Here is a 19653-nt window from a genome sequence, read left to right as displayed (position 1 = left end):
TCAAACTTCAATTTCAAGTGTATATATATATTATTAGTGTATTAGTAGTTATAGTTAATTACTTATTCAAAATTCATCTAAAATATAAGTTTATCAATCTTATATCGATGCTCATGAAAAGAAAATTAATTTCAAGTATATCTTTAGTGTATCAGTAGTGTATCGATGTTTCTTCTAAATAAAATTTTAAGTATAACATTGGTAATATTATGTCAACATTAACTCATTTTTCAAGTATAAAACATTGATATATCATTAGTATATCATTACTTCTTAAGGATACATTTGTTCAAGTATATCGATCATATATTAGTACATGTTCAAATTTCAATTTTCAAGTGTAACATTGGTGTACCAATAGTTTATCAACATTCATTTAAAATGGTTACTAACATAACAGATTGAACCATTATAAGCTGATTATAATGTACTAGAAAAATAATATTCTATAACAGATGAATAAGGATCAAAACTAAATCAAATAAATAATAGTAAATGAATAAGTACTTTTTTATTGATAAATATAGTTTATGAATGATAAATTTGGTATATCTATTGTATAACTTATATATTTTATCTTTGGTATATTAGTCAATTGATATATTAAATACAACGTATATCAGATGACTGATATATCAAATATAAAGTATATCAGATAGACTATTGATATACATGGTGGCACACCAATAAGGTTAAATGTGAAATAATAAAAATGGAAATTTTCTTTTATGTTTTTTTTTATTTGTAAATTTTGAAAAACTATTGATAAATTTTTAAATTTAAGATTTTTTTTTTTTTTTTGTTATTCTTGCAAGTGCCGTTAAATATTAAATGAATATTCATATTTTACATTATTTGATTATATTTATACTAATATTAATTTTTTTTAATGGTAGTCCATATTATGTTTTAATTTTTTTAATTTAATACGTGAGCGTAGAAATGGTTGGCTAGTACGTTATTAATTATACCTTTAACAGTAAAATAATATGGTTCCTACCTTATGAAGCTTTAATTACATACTAGCACCCTGTGAAAATTGAAGTATTATCTCATCAGAAACCACCAATTCTCAGTATGAATTGATATAGACCATAGTCAATATTTTGCTGATCCAAAATGGGTTTCCATTAGAAATGATCGAAGACTAGTTTTTGTAATTCCATTCTAATTAGAAACTATATCATGTTTATTTAAAAGGTTAAATTACCAGTTTAAAACGAATTCGACTCTCGATTTTGAGATTAATAAGTCATAGAACTTCAAAAATTTCAAGTAGACCCTCAAGTTTCAATATTCATGTGTCTAATAGCTTCCTAAATTTTAAGAGTATATGATGTCTCTATAATTTTAATTTTTTATATTTTAAAAAAAATGTCATGAGAAACTTGCACATGTTTCTCGTCATCGCGGTCCTCTCATAAGCTTGTCCATCGGCCCAGTTCTTCTAGTCTAGTCTCGCTTCCGAGCTGACATAAGTTAAAATTACTCACACTGATGTGGTGTCAAACTTACGATACTTAAGTTAGTAGAAAGAGTGTATAGTTCAGCTAAACACACAAAAGTAAGGTCAAATCTCTCTTTGGAAGATACATACTCTTCCACTTTCGAGTCGTCAAATGATGTTCATCCACCAATAATTTCATGTTGCTACGTGTAACTCCTGTGATGTCACAATGCTCAAGGCTGCATGGCCTAGATTATTTTTCAATGGATATATATTTATTAGCTCAGCTGGTTGGCTTGAAACCCCAGGTTCTAACTTTTTCCTTTGAGGTGTGTGTCTCTCCCTGTCACCCCTCTGTTTTCGTTGGACTTGGAGCTCGACCATGGATTTTAGGGCTTGCTCGGGCAATGAAAAGCACTTAAAAATTAATTTCTTGAGCTTATGCTTTAGTTAGTTTTGTTCAATAATTTTGTTCTTTGATGCTTTTCTTTACTGGCTTTGTAGGACTCTAGCATTTGGACATAATTTGAAGAATTTGACTGAGAATTGGAAGAAAAGAGCCAGAAGGAGGTCATAATGGACCTAAGGACGAAGAGAAATGAAAAGATGATGAAAATGGCATCCTGGAATCTTTGCAACTCTTTAAACCTGAGAGCATAAAAAAGTATAATGTCGCAACAATCTGAAGACAAATTGTGCAGTGTGTTGCTCGATACAGCAATGCATTAAGTCCCATGTGGGTAGCATCACAATGTTACTTGTTATAAAATCGACAATTAAAGAACACAAAAAGGAACGTAGAGATAGAGAAGATCGACACACAGATATACTAACAGTGTGTTATCTACGTCCACAGGTAGAAGGAAAACAATATTATTAGAGAGAATGTTTTTAGAAAATTACATAAAAAGCGGCGCCTCTAGGATTAGAGAATTTATATAGCGCACTACTCTAAACCTTAGGATCATAATCATAAATAACTAAGATCTTTCTCTTCATCCGTACTTGGTTGTTCGAAGCGCTAACAAACAAATTTAAGGTATTCCAACATTACTAAGATCTGAAAAATAGGGATTTTTGGTGGTTTTGATGTCGAGATTGATTGGAGAGTAATTGGGAGCTCAATTATGGGTTTGACGTTCGATGCAAAGTTGGCAATGGAATAGATCAACAGATAACTTTCCCTTCGCCCTTGTTTATTTACCTTTGAGTCTCTATACAAATATTGAGTATGGGTTCTATCAGAGTGTGTGGATGAATTTAATTGATCCTAGGGTGTAGATAGATTTCAATTGTTCTGGATGATTACTTTTATTTGCAATTCATTCAATTAACATCCATGGCATTTTAATATGTTTGTGAGTGTTCTGTTAAATGTCTTTATCACCATTTAATTGATTTGACGTTTATTATCTTGGTCGAGAGAGAAGGTATTAGGCTCAAAATCACATATTAAACTGTTGTTAATGCACGAGAGTAATAGAAAAATAATAGAGGTCAAATATGAAGAGTTTTATGTTATGCATGATGAATTAATTACAAGAGATTGATAAGTATGTGTTAGAAATGGTTGAGCTCTGGACATTAGACTTCTAGGCCCATGTTAATGAATTAATTGGTCTAGTGAATAATTTGTTGATTCCACAAATCTATTGAATGAAGAAGCGATGCCTTAGGACGTTCTTAGTTGAAGTGTTTCTCCAAGTTAACTATTTACTTTATTTTTTTATTATTTTTTTAAAAAAATCATCAAGTTTCGTTTTTCAGATAAAATTGGTTAGATTTTTTTATAACTAAAAGAATAAAAATACTTGATTTCTAGTGGACAATACTTGGTTTCCGACCATTTTACTTTACTAAAGCATGACACGTGCGCTTATGTGTTTGAAGCAACCTTCAACATTGGCCTTCCAAGAAGCTAGTTGTCTATCCAATAGTTTTTGCCGATTGTTGTTACCTTTCAAAAAGAGTTAATTTTATGTCCTTAATCCTGCTGATTTGGATGATTCTTGTGTTCTATTTGTCTTATTTTGTAGGAAATTGATGCCATGAAGTAAGTGTGTTGTTAAAGATGAAAAATCAAGCCAAAAGGACAAAAAATTGGGAGTCGAATGCACTAAACTGAGTGGAGATATCAAAAAGGCCAAAGTGCCCTGCTTCAACGTTGTAATTTGAGTTTGACAAAGTATCGGCAAATCCTCCGCATTTGAGTTTGACGAAGCATCGGCGAAACCTCTGCACTTGAGCTTGAAGAATCGATGAATCCTTTGCATTTGAGCTTGAAGCATCGACAAATACTCCGCACTTGAGTTTGACGAAGCATCGATGAATCTTCACATTGAGCTCGACTTCACGACTTTGAGCCTGAAGATGGCATTGCAAAGCCTCCAGACTTGAGCATGAAGATGAAGCATCGACGAAACCTCTGAACTTGAAGATGGAGCATCGATGAAGCCTCTGAACTTGAAGATAGAGAAGCATCCAAGTTTGATTTTGAAGAGGAAGAAAAGCGCATTCCAAGTGTGTGCCTTTTATTTACTGTGCTAGCTCCTTACGAGGGATGAACATCTTCAATCCATTGTGTTGCCCCCAGTAGGGATGAACATCTTCAATTTGAAGTGTCCTTCTTTAATGGAGATGATCAACATCAATCTTGTAGTATCATACTTAGGTGGTTGTGGTACCCTTTTTGATGGACTAAACTTAAATTTCTTTAAGTTACCTTCGTACCCTTAAAGAAAAGGACCAAGTTATGACGTAGTTCAAGTTTTTTTTAACTAGACTGAACTTGAATCTTTCAAGTTCCCTACGTACCCTTCATAATGATAGGGATCAAATCATAATGTAGTTAAAAAAGAATGTTTTTTTTATGCGCGACTAAACTTAAATTTTCCTAAGTTGTCTACGTACCCTTTATAATGGCAAAGATCAAGTCGTAACGTAGTTCGTACAAAAAAATTTTTTTTTTAGGGGCCATTCACATTTTAAGCTCATGCGGGCCAGAAGCATCATGTAGTTTAGACTTTTGCGATGAGGAGCTTTTTCATTTAAACTTCAAAAGCTCTTGTTTCATCATGGTTTTGATCATCCTCTTTATTTGTAGGATTCATCAATATGACGAGTTTTGGCTTCACTATCAAGGAACCTTCTGTACTTATGTCAACGGAAAATTTCCTCTTCATGCGTAAAAGGACATAACTGTGAATCTTTTCGTCGTTGTTTTCTTTATGGAATGGCGTTGCCTTCAAGATTTTCATTCTTCCTTTATGTTGATCGTTTGTTGTCTTGAGACGATCAAAAGCATATCTTGAAGGTCGATCTTTCTTTGATGTGGATATACTTAGCCTTTTGAAGGCTGAAGTTCGAGTAGAAGTAGTCGTTGGACATTGGTCCTCTTCTCCTACTATGGCCATACTCAATCTTTGAAAGACTAAAGATCAAGCACTTGAAGGCTAATACGATCGAAGACAGAAGTTCTTTGCTTTATTTCTTTTGAGTCGTTGACTTCTTCGGTAGTTATATGATTGTTGTCGACTTCCACTATGCCGACAGTGTGACATGCAATAACTTCTAATACTTTCTCTGGATGATTATTGAGAAAGTTTATTGGGAGAAATTTTTCCAAATTTGTTGGTTGTCGGAATTGAGGGAAGTCCTTGCCTTCTTTCTTAGCATACTTAGGCTTCCATGTCATCTTTTTGTCTTTCTTTTTATGAGTCTTGTTCCTTCTTCTATAGCTTCAATAGGAATGCAAATTTTTTTGGGTGGAGTTTGGCTATCTTCTTTTTCAACGAGTCACAACTATCCACCTTTCGTTGTCATCTTCAACGAGCTCATCTTTCTTTTTGGAATTTGTTGTTTGAATCTTTTGCTGAAATCGAACAACTATAGGCTCGAAGGCTCCAAACTGGATCAGGCTTTGTCTTTGAGTATGGGACACAGACAACGTTGGAACACTTAAAGTCGTCGCTACTGTAGCGTGATTTATCTGAGCTACTTCATCCAAATCTAGCTCAATCTTCTTTTCACGAGCCAACTTCAGAATTCGTTCCTTCAACACGAAGCACCTTTCAACTGGGTGACTAATGACCTGATGATACTTGCAGTAGTTAGAATCATCTACTTTTCCTTTTTGTTCCAAACACTTGCATTTCGACAGCTGAATAAGTTGCTCTCTAGCAGTTGCTCCAACATATCTATCATATCAGAGTCAAGGAATGGATAAACCTTCTCCTGTCTTTCTTTAAGAGTTGGACGATGCTTCTCGCCTTCATTATGTCTTCTTTCAAATTTTGTTTGTTTTCCTCTGGAGGAAAATTTCAGCGGGGTCACATGAATGACCATAGATTCTTTTGTGGCACTATCCATGATCTTTTCAGTGCCCTTGGCTTCATTCTTGTATTTTCTCCCTTCAAGGACTAGGAAATCTTTAGTTCCCTTGTTGGAGATGCTCAACTCCATATCATGAGCGCGTATTGCCAACTACTCAAATGTACGAGGTTTTATCCCTTGTAGGATGTAGAGAAGCTCCCAGTGCATGCCCTGAATGCATATCTCCACTGCAGATAATTCATTGAGTGTATCTTTGCAATCCAGACTCAATACTCTCCATCGGTTGATGTAATCGATGACTGTCTCTCCCTTTCACTGTTTGGTGCTCGTCAGCTCGATCATGCTAACAGTGTGCCTTGTATTGCAAGCGGTTCAGGAACTCCCTTTCTAGTTGTTCCCAACTATCAATCACTTTTGGCTCTAAATCAGTATACCAATCGAAAGCATTTCCTTTTAAGGTACGGACGAACTACTTGACTAGCTGGTCTCCTCTGGTTCCTGCATTTTTGCAGGTTTCAATGAAGTGTGCAACATGTTGTTTTGGATTGTCCTTTCCATCGAACTGCTGGACCTTTGGAGGTTGATACCCAACTGGCATTCTCAGGTTGTCGATTTTCTTGGTGTATGACTTGGAGTACATAAAGAAGCACTGTGATGGTCTTCCGTACTGAGCCCTTATGGAGTTTGTAATCATATTCTGCAGATGTTGAATTGATAGGGTGGCGACAGAGGTAGATTGTTGCGGCTGGTCTTCCTGCAAGATAGTCTTTCCTTTGCCATTGGCTTTCGTAGCTGGAGATTGACTCGACTCAACAGTTTCTCGAGCTTGTGTTTCATCTCTTAAAGTAACAATTTCATGATCTCGCTCTTCTACCGTTTCCATCAAGAGATTTATCTTTATCTCCATCTCTACCATGGTCGACTCAGTCATTACGTCAGTCATCATGACAGACACTACATCAAAATGTGATTCTTTCTCTAATAGATCAGTAGCAAAAGCATAGTTGTCGAATAAGGGATTTTCTCTAATGATGATCCCGTCTTTAGGAGATTCCATCAGCTGGTCCCAGATTTCCACCGTGATGACAGAGTTTATGTAAGTGATGCTTGCAACGGTAGCTTTGGATGTAGCTTTCTTTGGTGCCATTTGTAGATTTGTTGACTCGAATGACAATAGAGAGATGAAAGGTAGAGACGTCCCACTGGGTGTGCCAATTTGTTCGCATGAGATTTCAATAGAAATTTATTTCGTGGAACTTGAACTCTGTATTTGTATTAATTTTGTGGAAAGTGAATACAATCTTTAATACATAGTATTTTAATACTTTCAAAATAAACTATAGTCTTTAAGTTAGTTGATCTTCTTAAATGATCAGCTTTAGGCTTGTTGGCTTCTTAAGTGATCGAAATTTGGGCTTGTTGATCTTCTTGTATGATCGGCCTTTGGGCTTGATGATCTTCTTGGATGATCGTCCTTGGGCTTGCTGATCTTCTTGAATGATTAGTATTTTGGCTTGTAGATCTTCTTGGATGATTGACTTTTGGGCTTAATGATCTTCTGGGATGATCGACCTTTAAGCTTGTTAATCTTCTTGGATGATCGGCCTTTGGGCTTGTTGATCTTCTTGGACGATCAACATTTGGGCTTGTTAATCTTCTTGGATGATCGGCCTTTGGACTTATTGATCTTTTTGGATGATCGGCCTTCGAGCTTGTTAATCTTCTTGAAGGATTAGTGTTCGCACGAGGCTTCAGGAGATACTTGTTTCGTGGAGTTGAACTTAAGTTGGTGTTGATGTTGATGTTGATTTGATGCGATGTGGTTCAATCTCTAGTACTTGATCCTCTAATTCTCTCTCAATCGAATGTATATGCTTGATTTGAGGAAGCAAAACGCGTGATGATCTTGGAGTTGAAGTCTTGGAAGAATGCTTGTATGTCTAAAGGACTTTAGCCTTCAAGCGTGGTCAGAATGCTTGTATTTTCAAAGGACTTCGGTCTTCAGAACTTTGATATGACTTCTGATATTCAGAGCTTTAATATGTCTTCTGATCTTTGGAACTTTAGTGTCTTTTGATCTTTGAAGCTTTGGAGGAGTTATGTTCTTCAGATCCTTGGAGCTTCAGACTTCAGATAGAGATTTTGCCTTCAATGCCTCCCAACCTCCCTAAATGAAGAGGTAGAGCCTCTATTTATAGAGGTTTCTTATGGGCTTTACATGGGCTTGGGCCCAAATTGGATTTGGTTGGTCCATGGGTCTGGCCTTTAGGCCTAATTAATTGGATTTTGGTCTAATTTGACATTCGGGTCAAATTCAACCTATTTCTGGGCTTAAGTGAATTTTAACCCAAATAATAATATCAAATTGGATCAAATTAATCTCATCTGATTCAACGGTCACAATGACCACTGGCGTCATTGGACGTCTTCAATCACATGTCCACTCCTAATTGGTCTCAAATTTGATGATTTGAAATTTCGTCATTAATCTAATGAATGGCGTGAAAATTTATGATTGGTCCAAAATTTCTCGTTCAACACAAAGAACCCCCAACTTTTAAAATTTTGTGTTTTAGGTTCATAAATTTTAAAAAATATTTAAATAGATCGATGAGTGATCATATACAATTGGAAGTTCAAGAAAAATTTAGACTTATTATTCACTATTTAAAGTTCAGAAATTTATGGTCACGAAGTCAAATATTTAGAATCCTATTGGAAGTTTTTAAAAATTCAAAATCTATTTGACATAAACATAAAATTTATTTTAGTAGAGCATTAAACTTGTAATCGAGCATATTTATAAGAACCGCAAAATATCTACTCATCCTGAACATCTCCACTAGAAGGTCCATCAACCATAAATCTTTAAGGCCCAGTATCATTATTTCAATTTTTAAATGGATGTATCTGCCGATAACCATTTGATTTTTTAAACCTATTTTTGTTTCTTCTCCATTTTTTAGAACTGTTTTTATTAACAAGGACATCATTGATGTGATTTTTGGTTTTAGAATTTTGAAAATTAAGCTTATAAAGGATCATTTCAACCTCTAATTTTTTTTGTTTTGTCAATCAAAATTTTTAAAAATCAAGTCAAAATTTGAAAACTAAAAAATAATTTTAAAAACATGTTAAAAAAATACAAATTATGGTAAGAAGTTGAGAGAAAATAAACTTGATTTTGAAAATAAAAAACGAAATAATTACCAAATAAGACTTTGACTTGGTTTTTAAACTTCAATAACTTATTAATCACAAAATGGAATCTTTAATTATCTCAGTTTTCTTACTTTTTTTTTTTTTTTTTTTTGAATTTATAAACACAAAATAAAATCTTTAATATAAAGTAGGGGAATCTTCCATTTTGTTTTTAAAGGGAGCGTTTAGTATGTGATAAAAGCATAAAGTTGAGTTAAGTTGGTAATTATTATCTAGAGAGTTACATGGTCTATGTTTGGTGTGCGAATTGAGTTGGTAATTATTATCTATGTTTGAGGGTAGAGTTGAGTTGCGTTGGGGTATCTGGTACTGTTTTTATAAATGAAATTGATTTTACTTTTTTTTCTTTTCTTTTCTTTTTTTTTTTACTATTGTTGGTTTTAATTTTCAGCTATACACATATTTTTCTAACTTTTCTAGGATTAAAAAAAAAAACCTTCGAATTCTTTTCCTTTCTCAGAACATAACAAATTCTCTACAAAGTATTCATATACAGAAAACAAAAATTTGGATTCAATTTTGTAACCCATTCAAAAACCCAACTTAATCATTAATTACCGTAAAAGTCTAACAGTATTTTAATTCCTAGTACAAAAGAAGCATCACCAAGATCATTATCTCAAAATTCTTTTTGAGAAACCTCTTAGGAGGCGTTTGGTATGCGATAAAAGTAAAGAGTTGAGTTGAGTTGAATTGATAATTATTATCTGGAGAGTTACATTATCTGTGTTTGGTGTGCTGGGGGCAGAGTTGCGTTGGGATATCTGGTGATGTTTTTATAAATGAAATTGTTTTTGTCTTTTTTTTATTGCTATTGTTGATTTTAATTTTCAGCTATACACATATTTTCCTAATTTTTTTTAAGATAAAAACAAAAAAAAAAAAAAAATTCGAATTTTTTTCCATTCTCAAAACATAACAAATTCACTACAAAGTATTCATATATAGAACACAAATTTTTATTTCAACTTTTTAAACACTCAAATAAAAATAATTATTCTATTCAAAAACCCAACTTAATCATTAATTATCGTAAAAGTTAAAAACAACTGAAATGATTAGTTTCATCAACTGAAATTATTGACATTGTTTTAGATAAAAGAGGTAACACTTAAATGTTAATCTTAAAAAAACAAAAATCTTACAATTTAAATCATAAAACCAACTATTAGATAGTCTTTTTTGACCAATTTGTGGAATATGAATTTACCTTTTTCTAAAACTGGTAAAATAATTTTAGAAATATTGATATCTATTTTTGCTACTATTATGTTGCATCAGTGTACAAACTCTTTAAAAAAAATTTAAAAAAAAAAACTTGAGTCATAATTTTCAATTCCACAATTTCATTAGAATTATGTAATATTTGAAAACATCAATGGATAGGTTGTTTAAAACATATCATTGAACTTTTGTGTACTAAAATAATAATAGGATGTCTTATCTAATACTTTTCAAATCTAAGAAAAAAAAATGAAATAGAAGAAGAAGAATTGATTTAAAAGAAGAGTCATAGAAAGAAAATAAAAAGAGAGAACAAAAAGGGAAAATAAAACGCATACGAGTCCGAGAAAGAAGAGAGAAAATGAGAAAAATGAACCAGAAGGCGAAAGAGAGAAGATGAGGGAAGGGGAGTAAATGTGAAGAGATGCATGAGAGGAGAGAAATGACAAAGTAATTGAAGGAGTTGGGAGAGTAATGAAAACACGTGAAAAAATGGGTGAGAGTGAGATTGATAAAATGGTGGATAATTAAACCCATCGTTTGACGAATGTGGTAGTAGGAGTATGTCGCTAAAGTTGCTTGTACAAAGGTACTCGTTGGAGTTAGTCACTAAGTTGTCGTCGGAGGTGGTCGGTGGAGCTCGGAGTTCTTCGTCGAAGTTGGTCGTGCGATTGTGGAAGTCAGACTTGTTTTGTACCAAGGTGGTTGTCGGAATTGGTTGTCGAAGTGCCGTCGAAGGTGGTTGCGGGAGTTCGGAGTTGGTTGTCGGAGTTGGCCATCTGAAGGTGGTCATCGAAGCATGTCACCGGAATGTCGTAGCGATAATAGCCTACAAAGACCGATGGGTGGAACAAATAAAAACATTAAAGGGAGAGAGAATTGGGGGAGTTAAGGTGAGTTAGTAAAATGACCAACTCAACCCCACCAACATATAAAGTTGGTTGTCAAACATTGAGTTGGTAAAAAATACCAACTCAATCCAACTCTCTTTGGGTTGTCAAACACCCCTAAATTTTTCTTTCAACTTCCTTACCATAGTTTTCGTTTTTCATAAATAAACACTTTAACTCTAAAAAAATTCAAAGACAAAAACAAATTTTTAACACTATTTTTTATTAATTTTTAAAACTTGACTTGGTTTTTCAAAACAATAGTAAAAAGTAATCAAATAAATTAATTAATAGGTAGAACCAGAATTTATAAGCTTGATTTGCAAAAACTAAAAACTTGAAACTAAAACCCCATTTAAAAATTATTTGATTTTTTATTTTTAATTTTTGAAAATTAAAATTATAAACACCATCATAAACCCTAAATCTTATTTTTTTACCAATGTTTAAAAAAAAACTTAGAATTAAAAAAAAAAAACTTTATTTTTAAAAATTTGACTAAGAATTTAACGCTTTAACTAATAAAAATTACGGTAAGAAATTGAAGATAATTGACTTCACATTTAAAAACCAAATGATTATTAAAAAAAAACCTAAATTATGATGGAACAAAGCAAGTAAAAGAGTTAAATTCTTCCCTACATTTCAAGAAATAATAACAGATTTCTAAAAACTACTTTACTTAGTTTAAAAATTTTCACTTGAAAGAAAGTATCAAAGTAAATAAATCTAGAGGTAGAAAAGAATGTTTATATATTTAATTTTCAAAAAAGCAACCAAAAATCAAATAATTGTCCAACAGAGCCCAAGTAGTTTTTCAGGTATCTAACCCCTGTTTTCATTGAGCAAACAGTTTTTGGTCTGTAAATCTTCTAAAATCATAGAAATATTCGACAAAACAATGACTTGGAAAATTTTCAATTTTATTTGGACTTGGCTTGACTACAAGAAAGTTGGATTGCCAAACTCTGGGAGATTGGTCCTGAATTGTAGTCATGACCAGCCCTTTCTTCACATGGTATGCTCTTAACGTGATCCTTGCTACAAATGACAATGGTTTAAAATCTAAAAATGTCAAAAATAAAAAGCGTTAAGACACTGGCATAACAAAAATAAGTTCACACACCCATATCTGCAGAATTGACTAAAACTGTATACAAAAATCAGCAAAGTCCATATCTCACAAAAGATGAACTGTATAGGAATATAAAGCTCGAACGCTCTGCGGCTTCGCATCAAGCAATGGAGAAACGAATTCACTCATTTCCTGTCTCCTCCTTCTCCTTCTCTCTGCCCTTCCCCTCGTCTGCAATGTTGAACCCCTCGATCTTGCGTGAAACCTCATCTGCACTTACCTTTACTTTTCCAATAGATCCATTGACCAAGGCGGCTTCATCTGAGTCATCATGTGTTAAAGGACCAGTCTGCCATATCCTAATGGTTCCATCCTCAGATCCAGAGGCATAGGATTCCCCTCCGGGCGCGAAGCGCAAGCAATGTACAGGTCCATGATGACCCTTATTACATGCTGCACCCACAGTTAAAACGAGGCATTCTTCAGCAATCACAAACGGGACCTCACAGGAAAAGTCGAATCTTTTTGGCAAACAAAAAGGAAAAAGAATGATACAGATTCATACCAATCTCATCACCAGAATGAAAATCAAATACATGGATCCACATGTCCTCTCCACCGGCAATGAACTTCATCCCGTACTTCGGTTCCAAGGAAGCAGATTCTACAGTGCAAGGCATGTTGTAACTCTTGACTAAGCCAAAGCTGAAAAGAGAAAGAAACAACAAAAATCATAAGGAGAATGTATTATAATGTAATAGTAACACCTCTAAGCATTACACTTACTGATTTGCATCCCAAAATTTAACAGTAGATCCATCAGCAGTTGTGATATAGCGTCCATCCTGACTAACTTCTGCACTGGTCACTGATGACTTGGTTTCAAGTGTTTGAACTATTTGGCCACTTCTTACATCCCATAACCTGTATGGCAACGACTAAGCTTAAGAAAGACTTGCCAAATATCTAAATAATAATAAAATACATCCCATATATATAAATATATAAATATATATAAATATATACATATCCTTGCGACAAGGCAGATTAACACCCAGCAATTAATACCTGACACCTCCCATGTCAGTGCAAGAACTTAGTATGGTCTGATCGCTGTGAAGCCATGTAACAGTTCTGACTGAACCAGGGGATTTATCCACTTCTCTTGGAGGTGCATCTGGACGATTCAAATCATATATACGTAGTACTTTCTCTAAACCACCGGTCAATAAAAGGTGTGTATCCTATCACATTTTAGAAAACGCATTAAGATAGAAAAGGGAGATTCATTTTAAACTGTAGCATATCAGATTGAACGAAGAGAATGGATCAAAGCGTCATAATCACTCCACATAAATAACAAGATGATAACAAGATTTGGTAACTAACAGTCAACTCAAATAGTGCCACAATCATTTCTGCATGAGGGAGAATAACAAGCAGTTTAAGAACAAGTCGAATAAACAACTAATGAATCTAGTCATGTAAGTTTTTTTTCATTTTAAAGGAAACAAGACTTTTCATTGATAAAATGAGACGAGACTAACGCTCAAAATACAAGGAAAGCAATTACAACAATTTTGGCCAATTACAACCAATAAGGGAGGACAATACTCTAATTGACCTTAAACTAAAACCCAAAAAAGTAACTAATCTTGAAAAGCTCAGAGAATTCTTTCAAAGAGAAATTCCTCAATGAAGAGGAACTCCGCAAGTGGACAAAACAACTAAGGAAAAATTTCCAAACCGGAATTTGATCATGTAAGTAAAACTATAGATATACTTCTATCAAGACAGAAATAACTCAAAAACCAAGAGTCACATGAATACATCACATTGAATCAATCAACCCCGTACCAATAAAGAAGTGAAATTTACATTTTTTAAATAATATTATCCATAGTGTCTACCCCAAACTAAAATGCCACTTGATTAATCTCACTTTGAACAACTGTTGGACCCTACAAGTTATCAAAACCCTAGGGTTTTGAAAGACTAGGTAGGTTGTCACCCAGATTAATTCCTGGGTATTGATAGTAATGTCAAAAGATGCACCATGTTTTGATAATAGATTCCAAAGTCATTTCTTAAGACGTGAGATCATATGCACATCAACAAACAGTGTGTATAAAAAATGTGATATAAGATATTACCTCTGAAAAGGAACAGGCACGAACAATATGCTTGTGCTCAAATGAGTGCAGTACATCTCCAGTTAATGCATCCCATACTTTCCTGTAAGTTCAATCACAAATATGAAGAATCCTACCAACGATTCCAATCTCCATTATTGTCACAAAATCACTTGAAAGAAATGTCTGACTTCTATTGCAAATGAAATAATATTTAACAAACAAAGCTTACGAATAATCAATTTGAAAATAATCACAATAAACTCTACCGTATGCCTGAGGAAAGGGGGAGTAGGAAAGTGGTGTAACACAATATGAAGCAAATGCAAGGGGAAATGGAAGAAGACCACAATGAATAATTCTGCCAAAAGCCAAGGTGCAAAATGCACTAGCAAGGGGAACGAGGTAGGCAAAAGCAGCTGTGTTCACCATAGGTGTAAGCCTTTCGTAGAGTTTATTAAGTTGGTTGGTAGGCAGATTTAACCATAGTACCTAATGGTTAGAACCAACTAGTTTTTAACGTCATACTTAAGTTTCAGAACCCCCAACCATAACAGAGTCTTTGTAAATTCTGGCACATTTTCACCAAACAAACTATTGCTAATCTAGTACTGTACCATCACAAGAATGAGGCAGGAATAGTTCAGTATGCATGGGAACCAAAAATGCTTCTTTTTCTTTTTTCTTTTTTATTTTTAATAAACTACTACTTTCATTGAGAAAAAATGAAAGAATACAAGGGCATACAAAAACCATGCCCGCAAAAACCTCCTAAATAAAGGGTTTCCAACTAAGTAAGATATTTCCTAGGAAATAATTACAAAAAGTCTTTGAAATCGAATCCCAAGAGGAAACATGGAACCTCACCAAGGACCAAACATCACTAGGGTTCCTATCCACATCTCTGAACACTCTGTTGTTCCTCTCCCTCCAAATATCCCACAACAAAACACACACCCCACAAACCACAAAAAATACCCTCTCTTTGAAAGGTAGATGGAGGAGGAACTCTCCGATCATCAAACAAACCTCCCTCTGGCGAGCAAACACAAAATTAAACTCCTGAAGAAAACAACTCCACACAAACCTCGCAAACTGACACTTCCAGAGAAGGTGATCCAAGTTTTCCTCCATCTCTGACAAAGGAAACAACAAAAAGAACCCATTAACAAAGGCATTTTTCTCACCAACTTATCCAACATGTTCACACGACCGAGCCACATGTGCCATGAAAAGAACTTAATTTTCTTTGGAATCTTAATCCTCCATAAAACATCAAAGAGCGACTCACAAACAGGAGAGGGGTTCAATAAAATCCTAAAGAATAACTTACTAGAGAATCAAGGGTTGAAGCCCATCTTTTTAGGACAGGACAAAATTTTGCGCCGAGAAGGCCTCCCAATATCCTGTCTCCCATGCGTAAAGTTGAAATACTCAAACAGAATACGAAGAGAGCTCACCTCTATCATTTCCCTATTGGACAAAGGACGACAAAAACCAAAGGAGAAAGACACAGAGCTTCCCAGCCAAACCAGAAAATCAAACACATGACATAAAGCTTTTTGGTGAAGGTTTCATGCCAACAAACCAAGTCCAATAGTGAAATTGACAAATTTTCAAGCAAAAGAGAACAATGATAAGTAAAATTCAATAACAGGTGCAAATGCTCAAAGAGCAGAAGAAAAAAATGCAAGTTGATCAAATACAAAATATTAACTATATTACCAATTAATGTAATGTTCACTGAAAACAGGGGCATGGACGTATTCCCTGATACTATTTGTAGAGAAAAGTTAAATAAAATTAAGAACTAATTGTTTTATGACAATTATTATTCTTAGCTAAAAAAAGTCTTCATAGAAAGATTATTCATGATCATAGATTCATAAGTCGAATAAAACCATTTTTGTTTTTTGTATAAGAACAACAACTTTCATTGAGAAAAACTGAAAGAATAAGTCGAATAAAATCATTGGGTACACATAACATCCAATTCATCTTTGTGTATAATCCACTGCATCAAGAACATAAAGAAGTAAACAGCATACCCGCTTTCAACTACATTAGAAGCCTATGACCCTTTCAAAAAAAAAAAAAACCCTTTCAATGCCACCACAAATCTAACATAATTCATCAACTTTTGTCAAAAAGAAAGTTGGTCTAAGCACTCAAACAAAAGCATGAAATATCTGATAACCATAAAGAGGAAACACATAGGAAATTGAAAATATTAAATGTATATATAAAATAGTATAAAGCGTAAAGCAGAACTCAGACGCATGGGAATCAAATTAATTACAATTTGAAACAAGGAATTATAAGTAAAAATCCCAAATCTATGCTGATCAGTTGATAAAAAAAGTTGGGAAAATCCCTAACTCCCCAATCGATGCTATACACATTTGAGATCTCCTCATCTCAGTTCTGAGAGAAGATATCTAATCATATACCGCATACAATGTTATGACTCTGAAAAGCCAAAGCTAATGCAGTTTTTCAGACGTATCATGAAAACCAATGAGAAAGACATACGCTGAAAAATCAGCAGAACCAGTGGCAGCACGTAAAGCATTGGTGTCCAGGCAACAACTCCAAACTGCGCCTTTGTGACCTTCAAATGTACCAATCCAATCGCCAGTTTCTCCATTTCTGAGCATGGGATTGGAATCTGAATGGGGCAAGAAAAGCATATTTCAAAGGCAACCCATTAAAAATAAACCGTGGATCATGCTTCGAGCAGACAACCAAGACACATGGGTTTCAACAAATCTTTCATCAAGAAAGGCTAAAATAGCAATACCCACATCTAGCAGCACAACTATCAATTAAAGTCAAAAGGACTGACACTGAACAAGAATGATCAGAAATTCATAATTCATATCCAGAAACTTTCGCGATTAATAAATTCAAATCTAAAATGCAAAAGAAAAAGAAAAAGGAAAATTGATATTTTGAATCATACCCTTGCTGGCACTGATGAGGAAGAATCCATCGGGCGTAACAGGGCTATAACATAGATCCACAACCGGTCGAGAATGGCCATGGCAAACGAGAGGAATAGCCACTCTCTTCTTATCCATGTCTCACCAAAATTAAACTACACACTACAGTTGTATAAACCTAACCTAAAAACTTCTATAGATTTGTTCTTTTATTGATTCCGTTTAAAGGTGTATTTGAAGAACAAATAAAGGAAATCAAAACCCTAAAGCCGCAAATCTTCACAAATCCACAACCAAGTGTAAGCAGAAAGACGGCGATCAGTTAAATCAAAGGTAAAGCTGTTTGAATTGTGATCGAAGGAAAATTGGAGCGAGAAATGGCGGTATATAACACAGGTGATAGACGCTAACAACAAAGCTAACACCCACACACCTCCTAACCCTCTGAAATGGCTCTGGTAATATCAAATTCTAAACCTCAAAATTACAGAAAGACGAAAATTTTCAAAAAAGAAAAAATGAAGAAAAAAATTACAAAAACCTTAAAAAGGAAAATCTAACAAAACAGAGCTTCCTAGAGAAGGGCTAGGCGCAACCATAACTGGCTTCAGACCTGATCTTATATAACGTCAAATTACTTTTTTTTTTCTTTTTTCTTTTTTCTTTTTTCTTTTTTCTTTTTTTCTTTTTCTTCTTTCTTTTGGGCTGAACTTCAACTTGAAACCGGCCCATTAAGACGCTGAGCCCGTTCTGAAAAATTAGATCTAGCACTTTTTTAGTTTTTATTTTCAATAATAGACATATTATTAAAAAAAAATTAAAATACCATTTTCGTTCTTATACTTTTAAATTTGTCCAATTTTAGCCAATAATACTTTTAGATGTTCAATTTTAGTCTATTTACTTTCAACAAATCTTAAATTTAGTCCCTTGAAGTTAATTTTTATCAAAATTGATTAAATAATCATAATAATTTGATGCAAAGAAACACAATTTGTGAACCGTTTTGAAAATTTATAGTAAAAACTCTAATAAAAATAAAGAAATAAAGAAAAAATCTACACTAAATTAGAAGTAAGGACTAAATTTAGGATTTATTGAAGGTTCGATGACTAAAATTGGACATTCGAAAGTATAGAGACTAAAATTGAACAAACTTCAAAGTATATGAACTAAAATGATATTTAAAAAAAAAAAAAAATCATAATAATAGTATCTCATGCCAATTGAGAGTAAATATTTTTCAATTAATAATTAGGAACCACCTGATGCACCTAATTCTTTTAAGATCATAATTGAGAGTAAATATGTTCCTCATTCTTTTACACAAAAACAAAATAAAAAATATATATCTTTTTTTAAAAAATAATTAACACATTGCAATTTTTTATTGGAAAGGTAACTAGCCTAGGCAACAATAAGCTTTTTTTTTTCCCAATATACCAAGAATGCCCAAAAATAAGATCTTACTTCCAAATTCTGTTACATTGTATTTTTTTTTAATTAAATGATAAATCTAAATATCTATTTGTTTTTAAAATTTGAATGATTTTGGCTAATGCAAAACGCTAAAAGTTGTTGGTTGAAATACATGAACTAATTTGGAATAGAATATGAACAAGAAATAAATATTTGATAAGCACATGCATAAAAATAATCTTATAATGCATAGATAAACTAGAAAACCTGATATTGTTCATGCCTCTTGCCTCATGGAAAATGCTTACAAGGGAATCTAGCATATAAATTCATAATCTCTAATAAAATTAAGATTTTAGGTTGTTATTCACACTGTCTACAAATGGAGATTCTATTTTTCAAAAACAAAAAAAAGGAAAGGAGATTCTATCCCATCACATAGTTTGTTAGGATTATAAATGAGTGAAAATCGGTTTGAAGTATCGGTATGATTAGATTTATCATAATCTATTAACTTAAGTTTTTGGGTTGAATAGTGATATATCATGGTAGCTTAAAAAGAGATGGTCCTCTTCTCAAACCTGGTAGCTTAAAAAGAGATGGTCCTCTTCTCAAACCTTTTTAATAAATTTTCTCTCCAATTAATATTGATTTTATTTGATGGGTTTTTTTACCAATTTTAAAATTCACAATAGATGGAGAATGTTAAATGTTAAAGCAATGGTTTAATTAAATTTATCACAATTTATTAACATAAGCTTTTGACTTAATTAGTGATTTATGAAGCACAGAATACGGATATGATTGGATACGACGATTCCAGTTACACGATACGGATATGATTGGATACGACGATTCGTCAATTTCTAAAAAACTAAAATACGGATACATATAAGGATAAGTCATTTATATATATATATATTTCTAAAAAAACGAGGATACTATAATTTGAAGATACATTTTCTTTTTC

The 19653-nt window shown here is 33.4% G+C and overlaps 1 protein-coding gene and 1 long non-coding RNA gene across 2 annotated transcripts; both read right to left on the bottom strand.

Annotated features, from left to right (window-relative positions):
* Positions 1-12021: 12021 nt before the first annotated feature.
* Positions 12022-17908, bottom strand: LOC120071158 (uncharacterized). Its single transcript, XM_039023261.2, has 7 exons — positions 17285-17908; positions 16855-16990; positions 14344-14425; positions 13259-13434; positions 12977-13114; positions 12756-12895; positions 12022-12643 (listed from the first exon to the last, which is right to left on the bottom strand). The coding sequence occupies exons 1-7, from the start codon at positions 17400-17402 to the stop codon at positions 12372-12374; spliced, it is 1062 nt and encodes a 353-aa protein (XP_038879189.1). The 5' UTR covers positions 17403-17908; the 3' UTR covers positions 12022-12371.
* Positions 14972-15780, bottom strand: LOC150037769 (uncharacterized). The gene is made up of 2 exons (XR_016527698.1): positions 15656-15780; positions 14972-15458 (listed from the first exon to the last, which is right to left on the bottom strand). It is a non-coding gene; the product is annotated as an uncharacterized LOC150037769 (long non-coding RNA).
* Positions 17909-19653: the final 1745 nt, after the last annotated feature.

The sequence above is a fragment of the Benincasa hispida genome, chromosome 2 (assembly GCF_027475165.1).
Source record: "Benincasa hispida cultivar pf3 chromosome 2, pf3_genome.v1.1, whole genome shotgun sequence".
NCBI classification, from domain to species: Eukaryota; Viridiplantae; Streptophyta; class Magnoliopsida; order Cucurbitales; family Cucurbitaceae; genus Benincasa; species Benincasa hispida.
The sequence above is the reverse complement of the archived record's forward strand: the minus strand, read 5'-3'. Positions and strand labels throughout refer to the sequence as shown.